The sequence below is a fragment of the Cupressus sempervirens genome, chromosome 8 (genome assembly GCF_028749045.1).
Source record: "Cupressus sempervirens isolate cs-2001-9-10 chromosome 8, ASM2874904v1, whole genome shotgun sequence".
In the NCBI taxonomy this organism is placed as follows: domain Eukaryota; kingdom Viridiplantae; phylum Streptophyta; class Pinopsida; order Cupressales; family Cupressaceae; genus Cupressus; species Cupressus sempervirens.
The window spans coordinates 851034526-851061091 of record NC_143125.1 but is presented as its reverse complement, the minus strand read 5'-3'; the positions used below and the strand labels follow the sequence as shown (position 1 = coordinate 851061091).

At 38.1% G+C, this 26566-nt stretch overlaps 1 protein-coding gene across 1 annotated transcript in view; it reads right to left on the bottom strand.

Annotated features, from left to right (window-relative positions):
* Positions 1-26566, bottom strand: part of LOC149545093 (putative LRR receptor-like serine/threonine-protein kinase At1g53440) — a 227777-nt gene that overhangs the window by 179802 nt on the left and 21409 nt on the right. Inside the window, exons 4-6 of the mRNA XM_089795589.1 lie at positions 18845-18916; positions 18314-18385; positions 18149-18220 (exon numbers count right to left, since the gene is read on the bottom strand). Coding sequence (XP_089651715.1) covers positions 18149-18220; positions 18314-18385; positions 18845-18916 — 216 coding nt within the window. The remainder of the gene's footprint in view (positions 1-18148; positions 18221-18313; positions 18386-18844; positions 18917-26566) is intronic.

The following is a 26566-nucleotide window of genomic DNA, read 5'->3' as shown; positions in this document are numbered from 1 at the left end:
CTGCTGGCTCACGTTGCAAGGTGCTCTCCATTTCCTCTGGTTGCAAGCTGGCTCACGATCGGCATTGTTGGGGTCTTCTTCCCAGTTAACTTGGAACAAGGTAACTCGCCAATAATACCCTCTTCTCTCAAATGGTTTGCATACCATCTCTGTACTTCTCAGACTGAGATCTACAATATTCATGTCTGAACTTTCACATTGGTGCGTTCATCTCTGCTATAGAAATTTAATTTCATCTTTCTCCAACCAAAACATTTATTTGACCTTCTAGATCAAGCATGTTGTGATAATGGCATTCTTGACAAGTTTGCTTCATGATTCTCCTAAAACAATTTCTAGTCATACCCCACTGGTTTGAGAGATCCTATTAAAATGGTGTACCTACACAGAATTATTCTTAATATTCCTTTAGCCATGTGTACAGTTATTATGATTCAAATTTCCTTAAATCATAAAGTAAAATTTAACTCTAGAGTATAGATTTATATGAGTTTGGATCTTGACAATGAGATTTCCTATTAGAGTATGGAGAGGTATATTAATGATTAGGTATTACTAGTGTTTCCGATATGTGCTGATATGAATATTAGTATTCTTGCAGAGTGTTAGGGAGAAGGTTACTTACCTCTTCATCAATGTATAGTTGTGAGAAACCAGAAATGCTTGTTCATACTTTGTAATGAAGGACACATAACTCTACATACATAATCCTTGGCCATAGTTAAAAAGGGCATACAACACATACAATACCAACTAGTGATATATCTAATGTAAGGATAATTCATTGGTGCAAATTTCATTGGTAGCTCACCATTAATCTAGAGTATCCTAGCTTTATAAGTTAGACTTCATTTAATGATACTTAACCTTTTCCGACCTTTGAGTTCCATGATTAAATTTAATCTACTCATTTTTAAACATAAAATTAAAATAGGCAATTCATCAAAGGCATCTTGTTTCGGCTAAATGATCTTGAATAGACAATGGCCAAACTTGTGAGGCAGGCTAACATTGTTTCCATATTTTTAGATGAACAGGAAAGCTTTCTGCTACTGTATTGCTATTTATAACAGCAAGGGAACAGTGGATTATATATGGATAACAGACCTCAAGAAGAAGCCTTGTCTCACAATCCTTAAACCAGTTTTGACCTGGAAATATATGTCACACATTTATGGGTAAAATGCTTTTCACTTTGGGAAACTTAAAGGCAGCTTATTTTTTGTTTTACTGTTACAGCAATGCCATTTTAAAAGAGTGCTCAAACATGATGTTAATTTAATGTTCTAATAGTTAAAAAGTTAGAACAGGATTTATAAATCTATTTGAATTAGCTGTTAATTATCTCTATTGAAATGTCCATTAGTTTTACTTAGTTATCAATTATATTTTGTTTGCTATTTTTATTAGCATAATTATAATATTTTACTAAAGTGAAATGATTCTATATATTTCTATTTTTCATATGTTGACATACTTCACTTTAGGGTTTTATCATGTGAAACTGTGTTTTTTATCTCTTATTTTATCTCTTTTTGTTGGTGTGCACTTATAATGTTGCCACTTAACCTGCTGTTGTATTTCCTTGCTGAGCATTGATCAAAGCATAATATGTAATTTTATACCTTACACTTCCTTTGGTACAAATTTACATGATTCATCTTAAAACTGCTACACTTAAGATGTTTTTGGAGCTCTATTGACTGGCCACTAAAACTTGCCCAACAATTTGATCTTTGATTCATCTGATGGGCTTTGTGGAGCTGTCATCAATTTTTGTTTGAGGGTAAAATCACATTTTTTTCTGATTTTATGTCAGCAATTTTTCTTTTAGCATATGCTAGCACTCTTTACTTCATGGTGTGTTGAAATTTACAATTTGTTCTCTCTAATATATTTTCTCGAATCAGTTTTTGACCGTATCAGTAATCAACATTCATCCTACTTTCACAATGTGTCTTTTATTGCCCAGTAAATAGTCACTGTTTCTGATTTTTGTTTATCTCTATATAGGTCTTTATCATCTTTTTAGATCTGCTTATGTTTCTTACTAATGAATAGACATATATTCAGAAAGTTGTTCATCATCATATTTTACCAAATCCATGGATCTAACGAAACGTGTCTCTATAGTGGTTTTAGGTTACTAATGGATCTAATGAAAGATAAAAACATTTTGGGGCACATTGCTAGGAAGAGAAGAGTCATTTGTGCTCTTGTAGTTGGCCTTGCAGCCTTTGCTGCATCTATAGCAGCGACTGCACAAGAAGGTAGAAGAGCAATATGTAAGCGCAAAAGAGGCGAGATTCCATTTTATAAACGTATTATCTATTCGAATGAGACTGATTGTCATGATCAAATTCGAATGAGTAAACAAGCCTTCTTTCATCTAGCTGATATTCTTAAGCAAGAAGGAAGCATCAAAAATACGATGCACTTACCGCTAGAATAACAATTGGTGATGTTTCTCCATACTCTTGGCCACAATCTGAGGAATCGTAAGATTGCTCATAACTTCGGTCACTCAGGGGAGACAATCAGTCGATATTTCCACAAAGTTTTGACAGCAATCTTGGCACTTCATGGAAAATATTTTTTGCCACCTGGTCCAAACACTCCTCCAGAAATTAGTGGGAAGGACCGTTTTGATCCGTACTTCAAGGTACATACCCCTTTGGTACAATTTGTTTTCCTTCACTTTATAGTTAGTTTATTCTATCCCTTTGATTATAAATTTTCCCAATGTAGGATTGTGTGGGAGCAATTGATGGAACTCATATTCTAGTCACAATCGATGTCGACATGCAAGCTCCATATCGTGATAGAAAAGGCAATTTATCTCAAAATGTTATGGGTGTAGCTTCATTTGATTATAAGTTTCATTATGTCCTTGCTGGATGGGAAGGGTCAGCTGTAGATAGTCGTGTTCTATCTTCGGCCCTGTCAAGATCCGATCAATTGGTAGTTCCCCCTGGTATGTCTAGTATGTTTATATACTGATACATGTGACTTTCTTAAAAAGTTATATTAATAAACTTTTATTCTTATGTAGGAAAATATTATTTAGTGGATGCTAGGTATCCCAATGTACCTGGATTTCTTGTGCCTTATCGTTGCACACGTTACCACCTAAAAGAGTTCTCGAGGGCAAACCCAATAAACAACCCGCAAGAGTTGTTTAACCACCGCCACTCATCCTTAAGGAATGCAATTGAACGTACCTTTGGCATTTTGAAGCAGCGCTTTCCTATCCTAAGACATGCGACGTCATATCAAATCATGACCCAAATAAAGATTGTTTTGGCATGTTGCATACTACACAACTTCATTACCATAGAAGATGGCATTCTTGAAGTTGATGTTGAAGAGGAGGATGATCGTGAGGGGATAGATGTACCAATACTTGAGACATATGGGATGACTCAGCGTGATAAAGATGATTGGAGGAAATGTAGAGACGATATAGCCAAAAGGATGTGGGATGATTATAGAACTCGATCTTAGTTGTGATTTGGCAAGATGATGTTACAAATTATGGTCAATGATATGGAAAGATGATTCAAATGTATTGTAGTTAATGCCATATGGAAAACTTTGCTTTTGTCGAATGCTATTTCATGCCATATTTAAGAGAAAAACAAAAGACTTTTTAGAGCACTATCATTTTGCAAAGGTGGCATGATAATGAGAATACATATGTTTAAAGGATTGTTTTCTATCCGGATGACCAAAGTCTTCAGCATATATTCCTTGCTTACGTATTCACATGTATTCTATAGGTACCTTTCATGATGGTGTAATTATGATAACCTACACTCGTCTCTGTATACATTTCTACATTTCTTGTACTCTCCTATTCGATGATTTGATGTCAAATGATAAATGCTTTGATTGCTAGTTTTGTATCCTAGATGTCATTATATAAGTTAACAAAATTTACATTCATTTGTTAATTTTTATCAACATTTGTTGAACAATGCTCAAAATAACCTTCATGTGTAAGGCTTTACTTGTCAAATTTCAAAATGAACTACACAGATGCACACAGCTATCAAGATCTTAAAGAGCAGAATTATCTTCCCTTGCAAGAAACAACATTAAGACTAGATGCTCTTCCTCTTCAATCCCACCCTGCTGTACTAGATTGAGGGAATAAGTTTACAGATGCTGCAGTTCCTCCTTTTTGCCAGGGAAATTGCAACTTGAAATTGTGACAGGTGTTACCAACAAATTTGCTTCTCCTCCATAGATAGCACACTTCTCAAAAAGACTGAATACTCTCCTTTCATCCCTGGTTAGATCTGGAAAAGCAATTCATCCACATGGTGAAAGTCTGAAGCTGAGATTGATTGGTGCTGGACAGCCCACCAAATTTATCACTCAAAGATAGAGCTTCTCTTTAGAAAATGAGGGGGTTTCCGGTTCTTTTCCTTGAGTTCGTCCAACTTTTTACAGAATATTTCTGCTTTTAATGTATTTTTGGTGGAAACCCCAATTGGGTTTCATATCTATGTATCTATCAAAACAATGGTTTTCCAATCATTTTAATACAGTTGCCTAAATCTTTTGCTTAATCTTTCATTGCCTGATTGATCTTTTGAGCTTTCTAATCTATTTACAGGCACAGAGTAGGTTTCTTAGATGCAGAAATGGATAAACTATAACATCGATTTTTCCAGATCCATATCATGTGAGAATGACTTTAACAGGGGACTTTTACAATTTATCTTGAAAGCACCAAAGTGCTATCTATTCAGAACATTGTTTTAAAATGTGACCATATTTTAATAAAACCATTTAAGCTTATGCCCAACCTTCAGTTTTGGACTGAAATTTTTGAAGGTTTTGATTATCTTATTACCTTTCGATTTTTTTTCTATTTGACACATCTTGGAGGCAGAGTTATTACTAATTTGTGACAAAAGAAATCAGTTTCATATTTAATAGTTTATTCACTGTCAACAGATGAGATCTATGTACTAATAAAAGGAAATAGAGATCTAAACATATGTTTTGAGGAAGACATTTTCATTGAAGTCAAAGTTCTATATTCGTTTTTGGAAATAATTTCTCCCTTTCCAACTATTTCCACTACCTCAGTCCAAACTGCTGCTTGCACCAACTCTATGGAATTTTCTACCAACTCTCAGTCTAGACTTTACAAACTGGCATACATTCACAGCTTGCAATCCAATTACCAACTTGGGAGCTCCAAGTTACTCAACCACTGATATGATCTTGTCTTCACATTTATGTAGTTCTTAACCAATAAGTTAATTGAACAACACGTATGCAATGTAACCTCTTCAGTATGGTTATAAATACAAAGGGGCCTATATGTAATGTTAAGGGATGTGTATAATCAAAGAATTTGAGAGAACTCAGAAGTCTGTAGAGTTCCTTTGAAATATAATCAGAGAAGATTATGTTTCTGTAGAAAACATACATTGTGAGACCATGTAATTGCATTGTGAGAGAGCATAGAGCTTACTGAGATTGCTATAGAGTTCATATTTTGTATATTCTGTTCTCAATTAATAGAACTATTGTTTGTAAGCTGTAGCATACTGTTATCTACATATTGTGTTTAGCTTAGTTTATAGTTGGCTCTGTTTTATTTTAGTACCCTATTTTATTGTGATTCCCATGTTCTCTTCATTTGTAATTGGTACTATTTTTGCATATATTACTGTGACACTTACAATCACTGTATGGGTCGAAGAGTACAATGACTATGATCGTCTATCACAATTCTTAAACAAGTAAATGACTATGTTCATCTTCAATAATTGTTCCAAGTATTTCTCAAAGTCCTATCGATTGAAAAGGAAAAACAAGGATTGAGGAATAGTTAGAGACTCTGCGCAGCTGCAAATGCTGATCAGATACTAGGACAACAATGTCAACATAATAGGGAGACCACAGGATCCTCCTGAACTGCTCTCAGCCTTAACAATTCTTCTCCACTGTTTCCATTTCTTTAGTAAGGCCTCACCAAAATCTTTGGTAAGCTTAGTTTTCTGGATTAAAATGATCTTAGCTTCACAATTTTATAGCTCTTTCCTGGCTTCACCAAGCCCCATTTGTTAGGGGCATTCAAGATTCTTTACATTCTTTGATAGTATGATCATTGCTCATGGGGAGGAAATTTCACCCTCTTGGATCTTAGACCAGAAAAAATGCTAAGTACCATTTGAATCCTAGTAATAATTCACTCTTCTGTGACATCTTTCTCTGATTTCCTTGTTTTCCTTTCTATTTCACAATTTGCAGTGGTTTTTAGAGACTTAGATTAACAACTTATTATTTTTTCTCCCAAAAGATTGTTAACTCACCAGTTGATTGGTTCCTCTGATACCAAATTAATCTGATTCTGTAGGTGTTCATGTTTTTATCTCACTCTCCATGGCCTCTTCTCTACTTAGCTTTCATTTGTCTACACTGCAAATGTAATGTCCTCTTCCACATGACAACTGGGAAAGAATTTTCCTAACCTTTCTCATTCGTGGGGTTAGTAAAATATTGAAAAATAAGAGGGATTAGTGAATAGTTATCAATTGAATACTAGCCCCAAGAAGCTAAAGTTACTTGCAATATATTTAATTATTCATTATGATTATTGTTGGGGCCACAAGTTATAATTATATTACACCTAGCAAGTACCATAGTGATAATTAATATATATGTTTCTAACTTTGGGAATTATGCTTGGCCACCCTTGATGAATAATCTAGATAAATTGCATCGTTTTGAAATGGCCTGGGTTTTTATAAAGAGGGTCGATGCTTTCAAAGGAAGAAAGATTGGTCATTATTTTGTTTTCCTCTTCATCGAATATTGAGTCCTACCACCCTTAGTCTACCACAGGATGATATCGCTGTATAAGTTGCCTGGACATAGCCCCAGTCAGTTATTAGCAGTCACAGAAATTAACAAGAAAAATAATTTTATGGCATGAGAGTCATGGTGAAAGTCTGAAGCTTACAAAAGGTTTTAGGCCATTTAAGCAAGCACATGGAGTAAGATCCCATAAATCCAACAATCTAAGCCAGCTGACTTAAATTCTGTTATTTCTATCTGACTGTGAGTTAGTTTTGAATATACTTTTATGAGTCTTATCCATATATACACTGCATATTATCTCTTCCTACGTTATATCCACTATATCCTACACGTGATACACAAATTGAATCACAAGCTCATCACTGCGGATTATCCTTGTATGGAAAAGATCCAGGACCTATAGGGCCAAGATCTTCTTTATCTGCACCTTCAGCAGCACCAGTGATTACCCAGGTTTGTATTTTTTTCATTAGAAAATTAAGAGCGACTTCATTTAACTCCTGTAACTGATTACATACACGATAGAACTGCTGAAGATGTCCTTGGAGTGCATGGGAAATTTTTGTTTGTAGTTCGCTGATGTTTGAATTATCATGGACTATGTTGTGTGTAAATATTTGTTAAAGCAAGGCCTCATATATACACTGAAAACCTATAATGTATCCGACTTCGTGTACAGGCTGGTAATGTTATTCTTGCAAAAACAATTTAAAAATTCTTATTATCCCGAGTGACTGTTTCAATCTTTCACATGAATTATATCTAAATCATAGCGTTTCTCATGTAATAGTGGGGTCATATGTTTGAACTCAATTGTTTTGTCTATTGGTTAGTCTGTATTTTGCACTTGGAACAGTAAATAGAGTTGAATTGCATTTCTTTATGGGCCTGTTGTTTTCTTTAGAGTTTTAGCCTGCAAAGAGAAATAACATTATCAACTTAGGTGTATGACGATCTAATACATGTTCTGTATTGTGTAAGGATAGCAAGTCATATTGTAATAATGTTATCAGGATTCAACTGTGTAGTTTTGAGCCAAAATTTATGAAATATAGGTACGAGTTTGACTCAAAAAGTTTACATTTCAACCCTGATAGCAATTTCACAAGAATGCAGTCAATCTTGTGTAAAAATGTAGTCAATCCTGTGTAAAAAGTATACAGTCCAATCTTGTGTAAAAATGCAGTCAAGATAATTTTCTAGAATAGAATTTTAAATTTTGATAACCAACTTAATTGGTCATTGTCGTCGGTAGAAATTGTGTATCGGCTGACAGGTCCCTTCGGAAAGGAAACTGTGTATCGGCCGATGGGTCCCTTCGGAAAGGAAATTGTGTATCAGCCGACAGGTCCCTTCGGAAAAGTTCTTGTTATGTAACTGACGAGTAAATAGTTATGTAGCGACATGTTGTATGTGGCCGACGGACTCCTTCGGGAAAGTTCTTCGGAAAGTATTTATAACCCCTTTGGGAAGCATTGTAGGGAGGGGATCATCAAATCATAGATCATATTACCATGGAAGTATAATGTACTGTGGGCATGTGCGAATAATAATAAGAGTTCTGCTGTTTGTTGTTCATGTTCGTATTCATTGTCTGTTTCTTAATTAATCTATGCGGTAAACATTTGGCGTCGTTGCCCGATGGACCTAAAAAGTCAGGAGAATGAAGAGTAATGCCGAATCAGCTGAACAAGAATAAGAACAAAGTAACGGACAAGAACGAAATACGCACAGCACATGGCGATCTGATTTTGGCGCAACAAGCTGAACGCAGAAAGAGATTTCAGAAGATTGCTTCCGACAGACGCAGAAGTGCGGAAGCATTATTGGAGGAGACGCGACAGCGGGTGGAATTGGTCGAAGAGGCAAGGGAGGAGTTTTTGAATTGGTGTTCGCCGAAGGAAGATAGTCCAGACGGAAGAGAATCGACTCGCACGGCTCAAAGTGTCGAAGGAGCAAGAGCGTGGGGTGAACTCTTTGTCCAGGATCCACTTCCAGAAGGAACAGATTCACTTAACGAAGACCCTTCTTCACCACACACAGCTATCAGGATACCAAGTGTGACCATCGGAATACCAAGCGTGAGCATCGGGATGGCGGAACCAAAGGAGAAGTTACCTAAATTTGATGGTGATGCAACAACTGATCCCATCCGACATTGTAAAACTTGTGAAACGATTTGGAGAGCTAATGGCATAACAGATACAGATGAATGGATGAGGCAATTTTCGGCAACCCTCCGGGGTGTTGCAATTGATTGGTTTACTGATACCGATCCACAAAAATTAAACAGTTGGGATAACATTAAAAAGGAGTTCATCGCCGAATTTCAACTTCTGCGCGACGATAGTGAAATTGTAGCAGAGATATTCAATATTAAACAGGGGAAGAATGAAACAGTTCGAGTCTTCGCAAGGAAATTGAAGGACTTGATCAACAAGATGGAGAATAAGCCAGCTAACGGGTTACAGAAACGATGGTTCATTGAAGGCCTTCACCCAAAGCTGCGGAAGAAGATGAAGATCGTGCCACCATCGACATACATGGAAGCGTATAACCGGGCAATGAATTTGTGTAAGAAATGAATAATGTTGAGCAAGGAACGAGAAACAATCCAAGTAAGTTAAGTGTGAAACAATGTTACCATAAGATAAGCAACTCCAAGAGCATACACCAAGATGGTTCAACAATGGAGACAAGGATTTATAAGGGGAAAGCAAAGAAAACCCCTTGTGAGTTATTATGAATGAAGGCAAATGCCTAAAGAAAAGAGAGAGAGAGTGTTGGAGCAAAGATAGCTCAATACAATAACATCAAGTGCTTAGAGTGTTGTGTTGTTGTGAAGAAAGAAGGAGGAGCATCTCTTATATAGAGATGAGAGAGGAGTTGCATTTGTAACTCCCATTTCTATGAATGCCACATTCATAATAGGTGTGTGCAAAGTGTCACAATCCTCTTAAGGAGGATAAACTAAATAAAGAAATAAACAAGAGTTGTCCTTACATGTGGAATAAAGGACAAATGTGTACAAGTGGACAAATTACATGTAGGGACCCTTGGAATATCCCACTTAAAATATATCCAAGGAAAGATTAACCTTTCTAACAATTTGGAAAGTGAACAGAAGACCAAGAAGAAGAAGAAGAATACTTCATCCGATTTAGATGACGACGCCTCTTCAGGAGAAGATAGCAGCAATGATGAAGGCAACAGCAGAAAAGTTCGTGCCCTTCAAAAGGACATGATTCGGATGATGACGGAATTCAAAAACATGAACAAGGAGACTAAGGGCAATGAACTGTGGTGTACGGAGTGCAAGAAGGAAGGCCATACAAAGGGATCCTGCCCGAAAGAGCAATATTGCGAGATCTGCCAGCTTATGGGACACTCCGTAAAGGAATGCCCTTTCAATTTGAAAACAAGAACACCGCAACAAGTGTTCCTGACATAGGAGGCATCCCCGTTAGGAGGGAACGGAAACACCAGTACGGAAGGTGCCACATCGGGAGGATACAGAAATAATCAGCGTGGTCAAAACAACAACAACAATAGTGGCAGCAACAATAATGGCGGAAGAAGTCGGATCCAGTATGATGCGAATGGCCGACCAATAGTTCAATGCTGCGCATGCAATCTATGGGGTCATTTCGCCCGAGAATGTACAACGGCGAACACACCGAAGTTGCTATGCCGATGGTGCGGACCTGGCGATCATGATGATACTAAGTGTCCGAAGTCTGGAGTAAACTTGATTACCGTCGAAACAGACGAGGAAGAAGTTCTAGCTATCACACGGAAGTAGGCGAAGCTCTACCCTGACCCGACGGAGGAAAAGAAGAGACTGGAGGAAGTCCGTGCAGAAATCCAGAAAGCAACACAAGGAGAAACAACACACCTGAAGGACACACCTGGCATCTCTGTACGGAACAATGCAGAACAAAACGCAAATATTGCAAGCCAAGGTACCCGTCAGGATTAATGATTTGTTGCTCACCATGCCTCAACTCCGTACGGCACTCACGAATACAGCCCCGATTGCTAAGCAACCAGTAAAGCAAGAAAAGGAGAAATAGGGGGGTACAAGTGCAGAAGACCCGATGCTGTTAGCTCTTTCATCTGGACGCTATCCGACAGTTGTTGAAATGGGCATTCTCGAGACTGTGCTAACGGACACAATCGTCGACGAAGGATCCGGTGTCAATGTACTACTAGAGGATACTTGGAAAAAGTTGGTACAGCCGACATTATGGCCACCTACCTTCCAGCTGTTAACAGCCGATCAACACGGAATCAAGCCATTGGGAATACTCACAGCGCAACCAGTGACAATTGGAACACAACCATTCCTGTTGGACTTCGTTGTGATTCTTCTCAGGCGGAAGGGGTACGATGCTATTCTGGGATGGGGGTGGCTGATACAAGCAAAAGCAAAGCACAATTGGAAGAAAAACACTTTATCACTCAAAAGCAAAGGCCGCAAGTATGTCATCAATCTGCACACTCAGATGGTCGGGGAAGAAGCCCTATCGTCAGATTCTGAGGGAGAAGAGGATGAAAAGGGACAAACTATGGAATCAGATCAGCAGGGAGTTCTACGACTGGAAGGAGATGACGATTTGGATTCAGTCAATGGTCTTTACCATTGGCAGATCGAGGATTATGAATTGTTTCCAACCTACAACATATTGACAATAGAAGAACACAATACCGATGAATTTCCAAAGGAGTTTACTGAATTGAAGGAAGGCGATGCGTCACTCGATGTCACCCTGGCACATAAGTTCTCTGAAGGGGAAACCATCAAATACAACGAAGTTGCATTATAGACCATGAATTTGGGCGATGAAGCCGAACCACGGAACATACTGGTAGGAGACAACTGGGACCCAGTACTAAAGGCAGCAGCATTCAAAATATTTTTAGAATATAAAGATGTGTTTGCATGGACATACAAGGACCTCAAAGGAGTACCGCCGGAGTTGTGCGTGCACCGCATTCAGTTGATCGAAGGAGCAATACTTGTAAGAAAGCGACCCTACAAAATGAACAAAAATTATGCGGCACGGGTTAGGGAGGAAATCAATTGAATGTTGGAGGCCGGCATTATTTTCAAGGTACAGACCAGTGAATGGGTATCTCCGATAGTGATTTCACTGAAAAAGGACTCCACTTAGATCCGAATATGTGTTGATTTCCGATGCCTAAATGCCGTCACCATCAAGGATCCCTTTCCGATTCCATTCACAGACAGCATCCTAGAAGAGGTAGCGGGACACGAGATCTACTCATTTATGGATGGGTTTTCCGGCTACAATCAGATTTCCATCACAGAGGAGGATAAGCTGAAGATGACATTTGTCGTAGAAGATGGGGTATATGCCTATAATCGAATGCCGTTCGGTCTGTGCAATGCGCCTGCGACATTTCAACGAATCATACTACATATTTTTGATAAGATGTTCGTCGGAAACTTCAAGGCATTTTTGGATGATTGGTCGGTGTTCAGTGCAGAAGACAAACATCTGGTAGCATTGGGATGCGGCTCATGCATGATTGAAATGTAGCAGGTGCATTGGTCAATCCGAATGGCATGACAAGGAACTCATAATGTCCGTAGTGGCAGCAGAAAGCCATTCTCTCCACATCTTCTCTCATTCGGATCTGATGGTATCCAAAACGGAGATCTACTTTTGAAAATTAAACTGCGCCATACAGTTCATCCAGCAGCTCATCTATCCTTAGAATGGGATACCTATTCTTTATTGTTTTCTTGTTCAACGCATGGTAGTCCACACACATGCGCATCATCCGGTCCTTTTTGACCGACACTACAGATGATGTAAATGGGCTAGAACTGAGATGGATCCATCCTTTCTCTAGCAATTCCTAAATCGTCCTTTCAATCTCATCTTTGAATTTCTTGGGGTGGCGGTAGGGTATGGTTATCACTGGCTTTGCTTCTGAGTCCAACTCAATTGTGTGTTCAAACCCCCGATGAGGTGGTATGCCCGGAGGGATATCCATGAAAACTTTATCATGTCTACTTAAAATATCTTAAGTTCATCATCCTGTGGTGTTTGATGCCCCTTTATAGGTTCCACCAAGATAAAACAATGCGCAGCCCACGTGACGTCATCGTGCCACAAGATTGCCTCCATCCGATGCGTGGAAACTTCCTTTGGTCCTTCATTTGCAATTCCTCAGAGGACAACCTTCTTTCCGTCAACCACAAAAGTGAGGTCCATCTGCTTGAAACTCTGAGTGTATTCATCAAGGGTCTCCATCCACTGTATGCCCAGAATAACTTCCATGACAGCTAGCTCCACTATGAAGAAGTCGTCAGTCACCGTGTGATTCACCATAGTGATGCTTAGTCGAGGAACAAGGTGCGTGCAGGGCAGGAAAGTCTCTCTGGCAACCTTGACCTGAAAGCCTACATACACCTCCGTAGGAAGACTTCTTTGTCATACCAAGGATGAGTTGATGAAATTTAGAGTAGCGCCACTATCCAACATCACCATAACCCTTTGTCCTTGAAGGATACCCTGTACACAAAAAACTATGCACCTTGGGCTGCCAGCTAATGCAATGGCTCCTCTGCGCTGCACCAAAGCGGCAACCCTCTCTATACGGTTCAAACTGACGTTGGTGTCATGGTGGGGTTGGTTATCTTCAGCTGGCATTTCTTCTTGTTTGTCCTCATCATCAGACACGACCTCAATGTAATGGATCTTCCCCTTTTTGAGGCATCGGTGACCCGGCTCCCAAGGGCCTTTATAGTTGAAACACAATTTCTTCCTTTGGAGTTCCTATCTGGTACCTTCATCCAATGACGGCTTCTTGGGCAGAGGTTTGTCCCTTAGAAACGTCGGTGGTTTAGGATGTGAGTAACTTCAAGAGGATGAGGATGATGCCGATGACGATGCCATACTTCGTGCTTTACTGATTGCTTCCGACAGGGTAGCCGAATTGAATCCCTTCACCCAACCTTTTAGAGGTTCAGTCAGTTCGTCCATAAAGAGCACTACCTGCCTTATTTCGAAAATGTTTGTGACCAAAATAGAGAGTTTTTGAAATTCTACAATGAACTGATCTACCGATCCAGTTTGCCTCGGTTGCACCAAATCTTTGAAATTGAGCTCTGGATCTTTACCATCAAATCGTTCTATCAATCTCTCCGTGAATTCTGCATAAGTCCTAATTTTATCATGCCCTAATGTGATGGTGTCGTGGTGCCACCATTCGTGCGCAACTCCATCCAAGTGTAACACAGCAAATTTGATTGCTTCTTCTTCTAGCATAAGATTCAACAAGAAGTAGGTATCGGCTTTCATAACCCACGCTTGTGCTGATATGGAACCCAATCCGTCAAATGGTGATAGATTTACCTTACTCAACTTTCTCCTGAGATCATCGTTAAAGTATCCTCTGTTTTTGCCTCCCGAATATCTCATTCTCAGATCTACGTAATCTTTATAGGATAAATCTTCTTCAAGGTTTGCATTCTTCCAGTCTTCTCTCATCTCTTCGAAAGTTGGTTGTCTCCCTCTGTGCTGTGTCTCCATCTGTGGTGGAAAAGTCGGCATGGAAGGCAAGGAGCATGCTAGTTGAGGGATTGATTTCCCCGACATCGAGACCGTGCTGTGACCATTTTGTTCCCCAGATATTTTGTTCTCCGCCAACTTCTTGAGAGTTTCTTTCATAAGTCGCTGCGTATCAGTGATCTGTGCCTAATTCCTAGCAAGTTTTCTCAAAAAAGCCACAAGTTCGGCAGTGGTCGGTTCCCGTTCATCAACCATTTGATCAAAATGAAATGTGTCCTTCTCTTCCAGCTATAAACTCTCATTCACTGTCCATAAGCTAGCAGGATCGAAGGCTCTAATACCACTGTATTCTGAATTCCTCTTGTAACAAACAATCAATAATGGTGTATTTTCCCTAAAGAAGAGGTTGTACGGATGGTGTACGGTGTAGGAATGGTTGCTCAGATGTCCCTACGGGAAGCCACAGTGGCAGTACGGTGAGAGGTTGTTGGGTAGTACAGTGGCAATTACCAGGCCGTATGGTGGAAGAGGAGCAGCTGTACAGTGAGGATAGATGTCATACGATGGATAATGGGGATAGAACAATGGTGTATGCAAATTGTACTAGGAAATAGGAGGTCATACGGTGATGTTTGAAGGTTGTACAATGTCTTTCCAGTCCGTATGGTGTGGGTGACAGGCTGTTCGGTATCTCTTGTCATCCATACAGTGGTAGTTTAAGTGATAATTTGGAGCCGTATGGTATGAATGGTGGAATCCGTACGGTGCCTAGGTTGCCTAGCAGACTACCCAATATGTGAGCCATACGGTGATGTTCAGTGACAGTCTTGAGATAGTTCGATGATGAAATGTTCAGATAGAATAATATAGTGGAAAGGAATGCAAACAATATAACCATGAACAAGCAAAAATGGAGAAGTAAACACAGAGATGATTGATATTCACCTAAAGATAATGCTCCAATTTGCCGAATTCAAACAAAGAATTACATGCAACAACAGAATAGGGTGAGGGTTGAATCCCATCAAAATCGCATGAGCCAAATATGGAAGATCTTTCACTTCCGAAATGGCGAACACTCCCGAACTCCAACAGGAATTTGTAGTACAGAGAAATATAATCCAAAGCATGTCTAAGACTTCCTACAAGCCGTGCTTAAATACCTTTCAAGAATCCATTCCGAGGGTGTACAAAAATAGCCGAAGGCGACACAAACTTTGAACACAAAAATAAAAATGGGACCAAGGTAAATTAAATCAATCAGCCCATTACAAAGTTTAATTAAATACATTTATTTTATGACGGGAACATTATAATAATAAAGCCACTACCTCAAAAGACCCTTTATCCGCAATAATTAGGCTATGAGGATCACATTAATAGGCTAATCCATGAAACTCTTATACTGACAAAAATGGGAACATTACAAAAAACCCCACTTGATTTTTTTCTACATGGATGTAATGTCCCTCACTTAACTCAACTTTCAAACTAGCAATATGCATGAAATCTTATCTTTGTCTCTATTAATTCCTTGTCCATGTTATGAATATTCAAATTAATACGTGTCCCTTGCGTTCTTGTTGCTAGGAAAATTTGAATATACAATTTAACACCAATTCCTTGCAAAGATAGCTATTTTGAAAAAATCTATGATGCACCAAAGAAATATTGAATTTCACATTTATTTAATGAAATGTGAAAATACAATTGAAGGAAATATCAAATTGGACAATTGATACTAAAATTTCACCATGCAATTTTATTGAGCTTCTAGAAAAACAGAAATTTACAAATGCAATTAATGGCACGTGATTTGTATAGCATATGCACTCTTCTCTTTCATTGATCACTGCTCAATTCTATGGTAATGGCATCCTTTGGCAAATCGCTGGCTCCAAAACATCAGATTGCAAGCTTATAATGTAGACCAAGAACCTCAAACTAAAGATGCAAACCTGTCATAATAGTTTGCAATGCCAAGAAATATGGAACACAGGCATTGTGCTATGCATTTCCAACCCATAATAATTCACAGCCTCCTAAATATGAATCGCAGGCACTAGAGAAATAACGTCCCTCCTCCAAGATTGATATCTCAGCTTTGGCAATGGCTATAGATATTAGCAATACCCAAACGTGGTCTCCAGATGAAAAATGACAATCTGAAATATGCCCAAATTTACCCTCCACTATGCAGATGCAAGCTGTTTTAGAAGACTCTGATGGATCTTCTCACAAATTCAAACAATAACCTTGAGCAACACAACTCTCCTTACACACAGTTAGAACAGTAGGAGAAACTAGCAAATAGTTTTACCTCAGCAACTATTTGCAAAGCAATCCCAGAATTAAATCTCAGTTTCAAGTCTACAATACTTTAGCTATAGATCCAATGGAACAACCCAAAATTCAGACCCTTATACTTCAGCAAGGGCATAAATATCAGAACTCAGAAAAAGACATAAAGGCAACAAAAGAAAATAAATATCCAAGTATGTTTTTCTCAACAAATGGGCTTGTATTTATAACCTCCATATTCCCTTTTGTTGCCAAAATGTAACTTCACTTAAGAAGCTTCACCACACAACATTAATTAGAAGTCTCCATTAGATTCTTTCACTTGACTTGGCTTAACTAATTAATAAATGCCTCTTTCCAATGCTAACTCAACCCTCAACTTAAGTGAAATTATAAAGTTAAATTATAACTTTATTATAAGCCATTTAATTAGTTAATAATAATTTGGCTACTAAAAATATAATAACTCCCAAAATACTCATCATTTAAATATGTCATTTGAAATAGGAGTCATACCTATTATTTTTCCATGTGACCAAATGCACTTTCCAAAAATAGAAAGGGTCCATCTCAATCAACACCAATTTATCACAAATAGTAAGTACACAAAACTAAGCCCAAACAAAGTCCAATTTGAGCCAAACGAAAACCAACCTTTAGCTTGCTGATTTGTGGAGAAGATAAGACCCTCCCAAGCCAAGCCACTACCTCAAAAGACCCTCTATCCACAATAATTAGCCTACGAGGATCACAATAATAGGCTAATCCCTGAAACTCTAATGCTAGCAAAAATGGGGACATCACAGTGGATGTAGGTACAAATTGCAACAAGACAACTAAAAATATATATTTGTCTGGACCTACTTACTATGACCCTCCTTAGCAACATTTACCAAGCTATTAGCTTATGGCATAAAATATGTCCCTAACAGATTTGAGGAGGAAATTCCTCTACTTCAGTTCTTGTGTTTTGGGTTTCTTCATGTCAGTTGCTCTCTCTACGTGGTTTGTCATCTATGCTCTTGACACTATTCAGACATGGTTCCTTTCAAGTTGTTAGAATTCTGAACACTAGACTTAGAATAATAGGAACTATTTGTCTTATATTTTATTAAATGACAGCAACTGTATGAAGCGATGCGCATTAAAGATTGAATAAGATTTGTATTTATGAATTATATCATGGAGCATTCACAGTAATTACAGACACAAACTTCATATTGTCACTGTTATACCTGTAACCACACTTTCTATGGAGTTTTGATCAATATTTAGACTCTCATTCTTTAAAGCTGTTTATAAAGTTTCAACCACATAGATATCAAGTACTTACCAAACTGAATTAGTGTGCCATTCTACCTATTGAATATTTATCCACACTCAATAGAAAAAATAACTGAAGAGTAGTCTTTGGAAATACACGATAAAATTGCTGAAGAAGGGTTATAACATGAACTTACATTTTCTCAAGATTACTTAATCTTGAGAGTTGCCATGGCAATTGTCCTGATAGATTGTTTGAACGAACAACCCTATTAAACACAGATAGAGTTCTCAATTTAAAAAATTATGCATATCATTATCAATCTTTAGATCATGTATATATGGCGAGGTTGCAATCTTACAATGATATCAAGCTACCAAGGTTTCCAAGTTCCTTTGGAATATATCCAGACAGACGGTTTAGGCCAAGAGACCTGAATAAATAAATTAAGCATTCAAAATACATGTAAGATAATAAGTTGGACAGTCAGTTTTTGTGTGCATTGTAATTATGTAAGGTAATTTTGGTTCTTACGTGTCAGTCCCCATCACTGACAATTGTTTGCACCACAAATCAGAATGCTACAAAGAGGAATGCTATGTACTATATTCAAGCCAAAAACAGAAATACGTTTTTAACATTTTATGTAGTATTCCAAATTTAATCTGTCAATATAATTTATATACTTTGATTTGAGAGAATGTGTGCATTAAAAGAGTTGATGGTAAATAATCAAGGATTTAACTAATTCAAGGAACTTTATTTATGAATTTAAACTTTGAGGCAATTCCCAAAATCATGACTCAACACATCCTATCTTTGAGTCAACTACCAAAAATATGACTAAATACAAAGTATCAAAAGGAACTAATGATAAAGGTACAAATCTTACAAATTTTTCAAATTTGACAAAGATCCCAACTCTACAGGTATTGAGCCGTTAAGATAGTTCCCAGTCAGGTCACTGTAGAAACATTGAAGTCAATTTGGCATTAGTACTAACATAGTGTACCATTGATGATGAAAAAGTGATGCAGCTTTCACCTCAAATATCTATTATAAAAACTCTTTAAAGCAAGCCACCAAATTAAAAAAGCATATAGGTAACAGCATGGCCATAAAACGAAGACACTGAAAAATATCTGATTGTTTTTAACTCTTAACTATCAAGCAGGATTTGTCTCATTCCAAAACATGAAATAAACGTTTGAAATATAATAAGGGCAATAAGTTGCCAATAAAGATTTGGGTATGGGTTCGTGTGTTCGGAAAACTAAATTCCATTTGGGTTCGTGGGAGGGGGGGGTTTGTGAGTATATATGTGTGTGTGTGTATGTGCAAAAACTAAGAGAAATAATATTTAGGACTAAGATTGACTGCCAATATGGTTTCCTATTATTCAATATATACTTCTTGATTTGGTGTGATATTCTAAATCAGCTTTGTGTTGGATTTGGATTAATTTAATCGCTATTGATATCTAGCATCACATATTTTATTTTATTAATGGTGGGCTTGAATATATATATATATATATATATATATATATATATATATATATATATATATATATATATATATATATATATCTGTGTGTGTGCATACACAGATTAAAATCTCTCCGAGAAGTAGCAAATGTCTCTACTTCTCGCGAGAACTTTTGCAAAATGAGAAAGCATAAGGTTTTTTTGGCAAGAAATTCAAGCTAGGAAGACCGTAAATTCTTGTTGGTAATTTGGCCGCTTCTCTGCGATAAATTGCGAACTTCTTGCAATAACTTAATTATTTCTCTTGGACAGCATAGGTAAAACTGGGACACCTAGCAATTTGCCCATTCATTGTTTATTTTGCAATTTTGAGTATTTGGAGGAGAGGAGAAGAGTTTTTGTGGGGAGAAATAGTTTTTGGCAGCCTTCTAGATCAATCACAAGTGGACTCGACACAAATCCGAAGAGATTTTTCAAGAAAATTCAGATTCACAAGTAATTTTTCTAAACTCTTTTTCTTTTTAGTGGGAAGAAGAGGAAGATGTAGATTAGTTTCATATTTTACTTGACATTTTTATTTTCTTATCCTTTTACAAAGAGAGTTTTCTATTTCTAGTCTGCTTATTATGGTTATCTTTTTGGATAGATTGTTACAAATTTCATAATACATGAGCTGTATTGATTCCAAATGAATTATCATGATGTATTGGGATGCTTATGTTCACATTGAGCACGTTTGTATTACATTGATGAAATGTGATTGCTTAATCATATTAAGATGAAAGACTCATAGAACTTATATTGTTGAAATGCATTTCTATCACGTAATTTATTTATTTTTAAATTATTGAAATATTATGTGATAAGATGGGCATGAAGGCCCAAGTCACATAAATGGAAACATGGATCCACTAAACCTCTCAAATGATTTGTGAGCCTACAAGGATGATTTTACTCATTTATTGAGTCCCATATATTAGATGGTATGTATGAGTGAATTATTTACTTATGATCAAGATATGATTTAGAGCATGCTAGTTAAGGAATTGCAAGTTTTTGAATGGTTATCCTTGCTCTTGAATCTTGAACATTGAAAAAAAAAATCTCTTACACAAACTACTGGTATGAAAATTAAACTAAAAAATTTTGTGTCGCCATAAGTGTGATAGGAATATGAAATAGAATATCCTAAAACATGATCAATTCAAAGTGATGCTGCAGTGAGCACAGGTATGGTAAAGTAAACACAGGTATGTGTGTGTTGCTTTTGATTTTATGGTATCATGTAAGAATTTTTCTAAAAGCATTGAGATAAAGGAATGGTAGACCTTGATTTTGATCATGGCTTAGATTTTAATTCAAAATGGAATGAGATGAAATCATGATGCTCTCTCTATCTCTCTCTCTCCCTCTCTCCCTATATATATATATATATATATCTTGTATTCTTTTAGTATTTAAAATTTGCAGAGTTCATTAGGGACAATGAAACACAAGAAAGAGGGTATGTTACATCTCAATTTTTGGCTCAACTTTAAATGTTCCTTTATAGCCATTGAGACTTCATGCGAAGTTGAGTGATTGATTAAATCAGTTATTCATTATGGTTTCATGTGCAAATGAAGTGTTAGTTATTCATTATGATTTCATGAGAAAATGGAGTATCGGTTAATCTTTATGGCAATATATGAATTGGAAATGGATGGCTAATATGATCATATGATATGACAATTCTGAATTCGTAAAATGATGAGAAATATGTTGTTAGCATGATAAATTTTCATTTGCAAGAACGCGGCGAAGAGGGGGAAGCATTTGTAAGAAACTGAATAATTTTCAACAGCAGTAATTAGGTGATTACTGTATGAATATGTTTTCAGAATTTGCCAAATGTTTGCAGGAGTTGTTATAGTTGTGAGAGAGTAATTTTGTCAAACAATTCACAGCCTTTATTAGTTCTGTAAGAGAGCTATTAACCAAATCAGACCAACTGATAACCAAACCCAACCACTTTTACTGTAACTTGAGACTGAAATCAGTCACAAGAACTGCTACCTAATGCTGCTTGCTACAGGGGAAAATTCATCAAGCAATTCACTGTTACTCTAGTTCTGGATTTTAATTCACAGCAGTCGATACTAATTCAAGAGACATTCATAAATGAAGCAACACTACTTTCAGGGTCAGTCGCTCATTTCAAATTGCTACGTAGGAAAACAAATAATAAACCTGTAGATGAGTTACAGTAGAACCAATCCCCCAAGCTTCTAGTATCATTTGAAACCTACAGTAGACTTTTCATTCAGAGATTTATTACAAGTAATTAACATACCAATGTAACACCTGGAGAATTCACTTGAGCAGAAAAAACAAGCATATGCTTGGGTCAGATCAGCTGACTGCAAATTCGAACCTAGTCCCAGCAGTTTGTCCTCATACTTGGTATTGGCGTCGGATGTTTAGTGTAGTTTTACTTGTATAATCTGAATCTTAACCACCTATAAACCGTTCCTTACACCCGTCTTCCAGTATACATATAACTGGACGTTATTTGCTCTTCCCGCACGGTGAACTGTGTCTCGCCAAACCCCAAAATTCATCTGAACTTATAACATCTGGTCGGTTTCAAATCACACCGTCTGCACAGGTGGTAGATGCCCCTCGACCCAATCTTCCTCAGAACAATGGACACCTGAAAGTTGCTCGCCGTCGGATAGACTGTAGAATACGTTCCAACACTTGTTGCTCACCCATGAAATCTGTGTTGAGGTATGTTAACCGCTGGAAATATCTATGTTTTCTACGTGTGCTACAGAGCACGAAAGAAGTTTTGCCACTGAAACTGGGGGCGACCAATTTCCACGGGTTCTCCTGGAAAACTACCTTACGTGGTGACACTTCTAATTCCCACGGAACTGGCCTCAAAACTCGGGCATTGTTACCATACTCTGAATTTCGACCCAACAAAACAAACTCTGAATGCAATTTAACTGAATGTGATACTACCTCAACAATCTTGGAATTCCATTTGCCCTATCACTGTTGCTTGCCGATATTCTGCCCAACCAGATTAATTTTCATTTAGCTTGATGCTGCCTTACTGCGCTAACTTCATTTACATTTACAGCAGGGGCGTTTTTCTAGTATTCAGCAGGAGGGATCTTTTAGGTTACGTGGTGTTCTAGCAGGACAGAAGGTGATCACATTGGTTGATACAGGTGCCACACACAACTTCATTGATGCACGATTGGTTGAGCACCGTGGAATCAAGATAGAGGAGTTTGAGGGTCTACGAGTACAGGTTGCCGATGGATACACTCTTAAATGCAATAGAATGGTCAGAGACATGCCTTTACGTCTGAATAATTATGAGTTTAAAGCAGATTACCATGTGGTCAATATGGGCGACTTGGATATCGTTTTGGGTATGGCATGGTTACGTTTATTGGGCGAAGTTACTTTCCGTCTCAAGGACATGGAGATTAAGTTTGAGGTAGATGGGAAGCAGCATGTGTTGAGAGCTATCAAGAATAGTGATATCCGAACTATTTCTCTCAGAAGATTGGAAAGGTTGGTGAGGCATAACGATATTGAATGGGCAACTGTGTGTACTCTCATGCCTACAAACGTAAAACAACAAAAGACGGAATATCATCCAGACATCCAGATATTGAGGGAAAAGTATAGTAAGGTATTCAGTGATATTCCACCTGGTACACCACCTGATAGAGGGATTGAGCACATCATTGAATTAGAAGAAGGTGCTAAACCGGTTATGATCACTCCATACAGGCATCCAAAGAGACTCAAAGATGAAATAGAAAAAACCATCAAGGAGCTTCTTGCAATGGGACACATTAGACCTAGTAAGTCTCCTTTTGCTTCTTCAGCAGTTTTGGTAAAAAAGAAAGATGATTCTCTTCGGATGTGCATTGATTACAGAATGTTGAATAAGAAGACTATTAAGAATAGATATCCTATTCCAAGAATTGATGAGTTGATAGATGAACTACATGGGCATGCTACTTTAGTAAAATAGACCTGAGATCCGGTTACCACCAGATTAGAGTCAGAGAACAGGACATAGAGAAGACTGCTTTCAGATGTCATTGTGGACATTTTGAGTTTGTAGTGATGCCATTCGGGTTGACCAATGCTCCAGCCACCTTCCAGTCCACCATGAATAAGGTTTTCCATCATTAGCTTAGGAAATTTGTGTTGGTTTTCTTTGATGATATCTTGGTATACAGTCGGACATGGCATGAGCACATGGAGCATTTAGAGACAGTATTGAAGACCTTGCAAGCAGAGTCTTTGTATGCCAAAGAGTCCAAATGTGACTTGGGTATGACCGAGTTGTTATACTTAGGTCATATTATCAGCAGAGAAGGAGTACGGATGGATCCTGATAAGATTCGTGCCATTGTGGAGTGGCCTATTCCTGAGAACCTGACCCAGCTGAGAGGATTTCTTGGTTTATGTGGCTTCTATCGCAGATTTGTTTGCGGGTATTCGCGACTGCGGCTCCTATGACAGATTTGCTTAAAAAGGGAGCTTTTGTTTGGACAGCAAAGGCACAGGCTTGTTTTGACAGATTTAAAGAGATCATGACTTCATGTCCAATACTAGCATTGCCCGACTTCTCGAAGCCATTTGAACTTCAGTGTGACGCTTCAGGAGATGGTATTGGGGCTGTTTTGATGCAGGACAAACACCCTATTGCATATGAGAGCAGGAAACTCCGTGGGCCAGAAAGATCATTCAGCATTTACGACAAGGAGATGTTAGCTATCATGCATGCCTTAGCTAAGTTCAGGCAGTACTTAGCAGGTGGTAAGTTTTGTATTAAAACTGACCACAACAATTTGAGACATTTCCTTGGGCAAAGAGATCTCAATGATAGACAGCAGAAATGGGTAAGTAAGCTACAGGCATACGACTTTGATATATCATATGTTAAGGGCACTCAGAATGTGGTAGCAGACACCGTGTCACGCAGGCCACATCTCAGTGCAATGGTAGAGGTCTCTGAGGATTGGAAGCATTTGATTGTTGCAGAATACGCTAGAGACTCTTGGGCATCTGGGATAGTTGATGGGACAATTGTTGATACCAGGTATACACTTGTGGATGAATTGATTATTTACAAAAGCAGGATATTTTTAGTCCTAGGATCGAAGGTGAAGCAGTCTATTATGCGAGCTCTTCATGATTCACCCATAGCTGGTCATCCAGGGTACTTTAAAACATATAGACAGGTGCGGGAACGGTTTACAAGGAAAGGACTCAAGAAGGATGTATTGCAGTATGTTCGTGAGTGTTCTGTATGTCAACAGAATAAATAGGAGCACACCTTCCCAGCAAGACTTCTACAGCCACTACCCATCCCGAGATAGAAGTGGGAATGCATATCCATGGATTTCATTACAGGGTTGCCCAAGGCTCAGGGACACGATTGCATTTATGTGGTGGTGGATAGACTAACGAAATATACTCACTTCTTTCCCATCACCACAACTTATACAGCAATACAGGTAGCTGAGGTATTCTTCAGAGAGGTTCTCAGGTTACATGGGATACCCCGTAGTATTGTTAGTGACAGGGACAGTAGATTCTTGAGTCATTTTTGGAAGGAGGTGTTTCGATTATGCGGCACTGAACTCACACTCAGTACTAGTTATCACCCGCAGACTGATGGATAGACGGAGATAATAAACAAGTGGGTGGAAGGCTACTTGAGGAACTACGTGGCTGATCAGCAGAAGGCTTGGGTAAGATGGATTTATTTGTGTGAATATTGTTACAATACCACTTTTCACATGTCAATTCAGATGACACCTTTCCGAGCATTATATGGGTATGATGCACCGAGCTTTATTGACTTGCTAATGGGGGATGTCCGGATTCCACGTGCCGAGAATTTGATTCAAGAGAGTAAAGACATTATTAGCATACTTCGGGATAACATTGCTTGGGCACAGAATCAGTATAAGCAATATGCAGATCAAAAGAGGACAGAGAGGAGCTTTGAGGTGGGTGACATGGTTTACCTCATGCTTCAGCCCTTCCGGCAATCTACTCTTAAAAGAAGTGGGTCAGAAAAGCTTAAGCCTAGATATTATGGGCCTTACAGAATCACCAGATGAATAGCAGAATTGGCTTATGAGCTTGAGCTCCCAGCAGATAGTAAAGTGCATAATGTGTTTCATGTGTCGCGCCTCAAAAAAGCATTGGGACAGAATGTGGTACCTTCTACCATATTACCGCCTTTGGATGATGAAGGGAAATTGATCTTAGTGCCGGAATTCATTTTGGAAAGCAGGGAAAAACAGCTCCGCAGAAAGGTAATCAGAGAATATTTGGTTAAATGGAAAGATCTACCAGTTGAAGATGCCACTTGGGAAAATGAAACAGTTTTGCAGCATCCAGCTTTGAGATTGCTTGAGGACAAGCAATTTCAGGAAGGGCGGACTGTCATGTCCCCTTTCTAGTGACATAACTTTTACCGGGGATTTGCCTATCATCGACTCTCGTAGGCAAATGATTTTGGAGAGTCATTTTATTTCCAGATGATTACATTCTTGCTCTCGGAGAATAATAATTTAGTAAGTGGGGCCTACTTGTTCTAATATTAAATTGAGATTGTACTTTAACTTTATAAAGTTATTTATTCAATTTTATAAAGATTAATAATAAAAGTGCATTATAAAAGACAATTCCGGAAAACTTCCAGTAACTTCTCAAAAAAGTGAATAAATAGAGGACATGAGGCACCCATTTGAACAAGCGGTTTTGTGGATTCGACTTCTATTCCAGTTGGAGCAATTTGTAGTCTTTGGTCTGCAAATTCTCAAGTTATCTTTGGGAACGAAAACTCCCATTGATAAGCAATTTTGAGGGTGTGGGATATCACCCGAATTATTGCAAGTTGGAAGCGATATTACAGTCACTTCACCAGGGCCGAAATTTGTGGCCAAAGGCCAATTCTGATGATACGTTACATTCTGTAAGAGAAAAAAAACGGGTTGAAGGTAACAGCTGGGTTGCAGGAGGGAAGCCACGGATTACAGGAGACGATCTTTGAAGACCAATTGTAACAGCATCCATAAGCAGCGGTTTTACCTAGC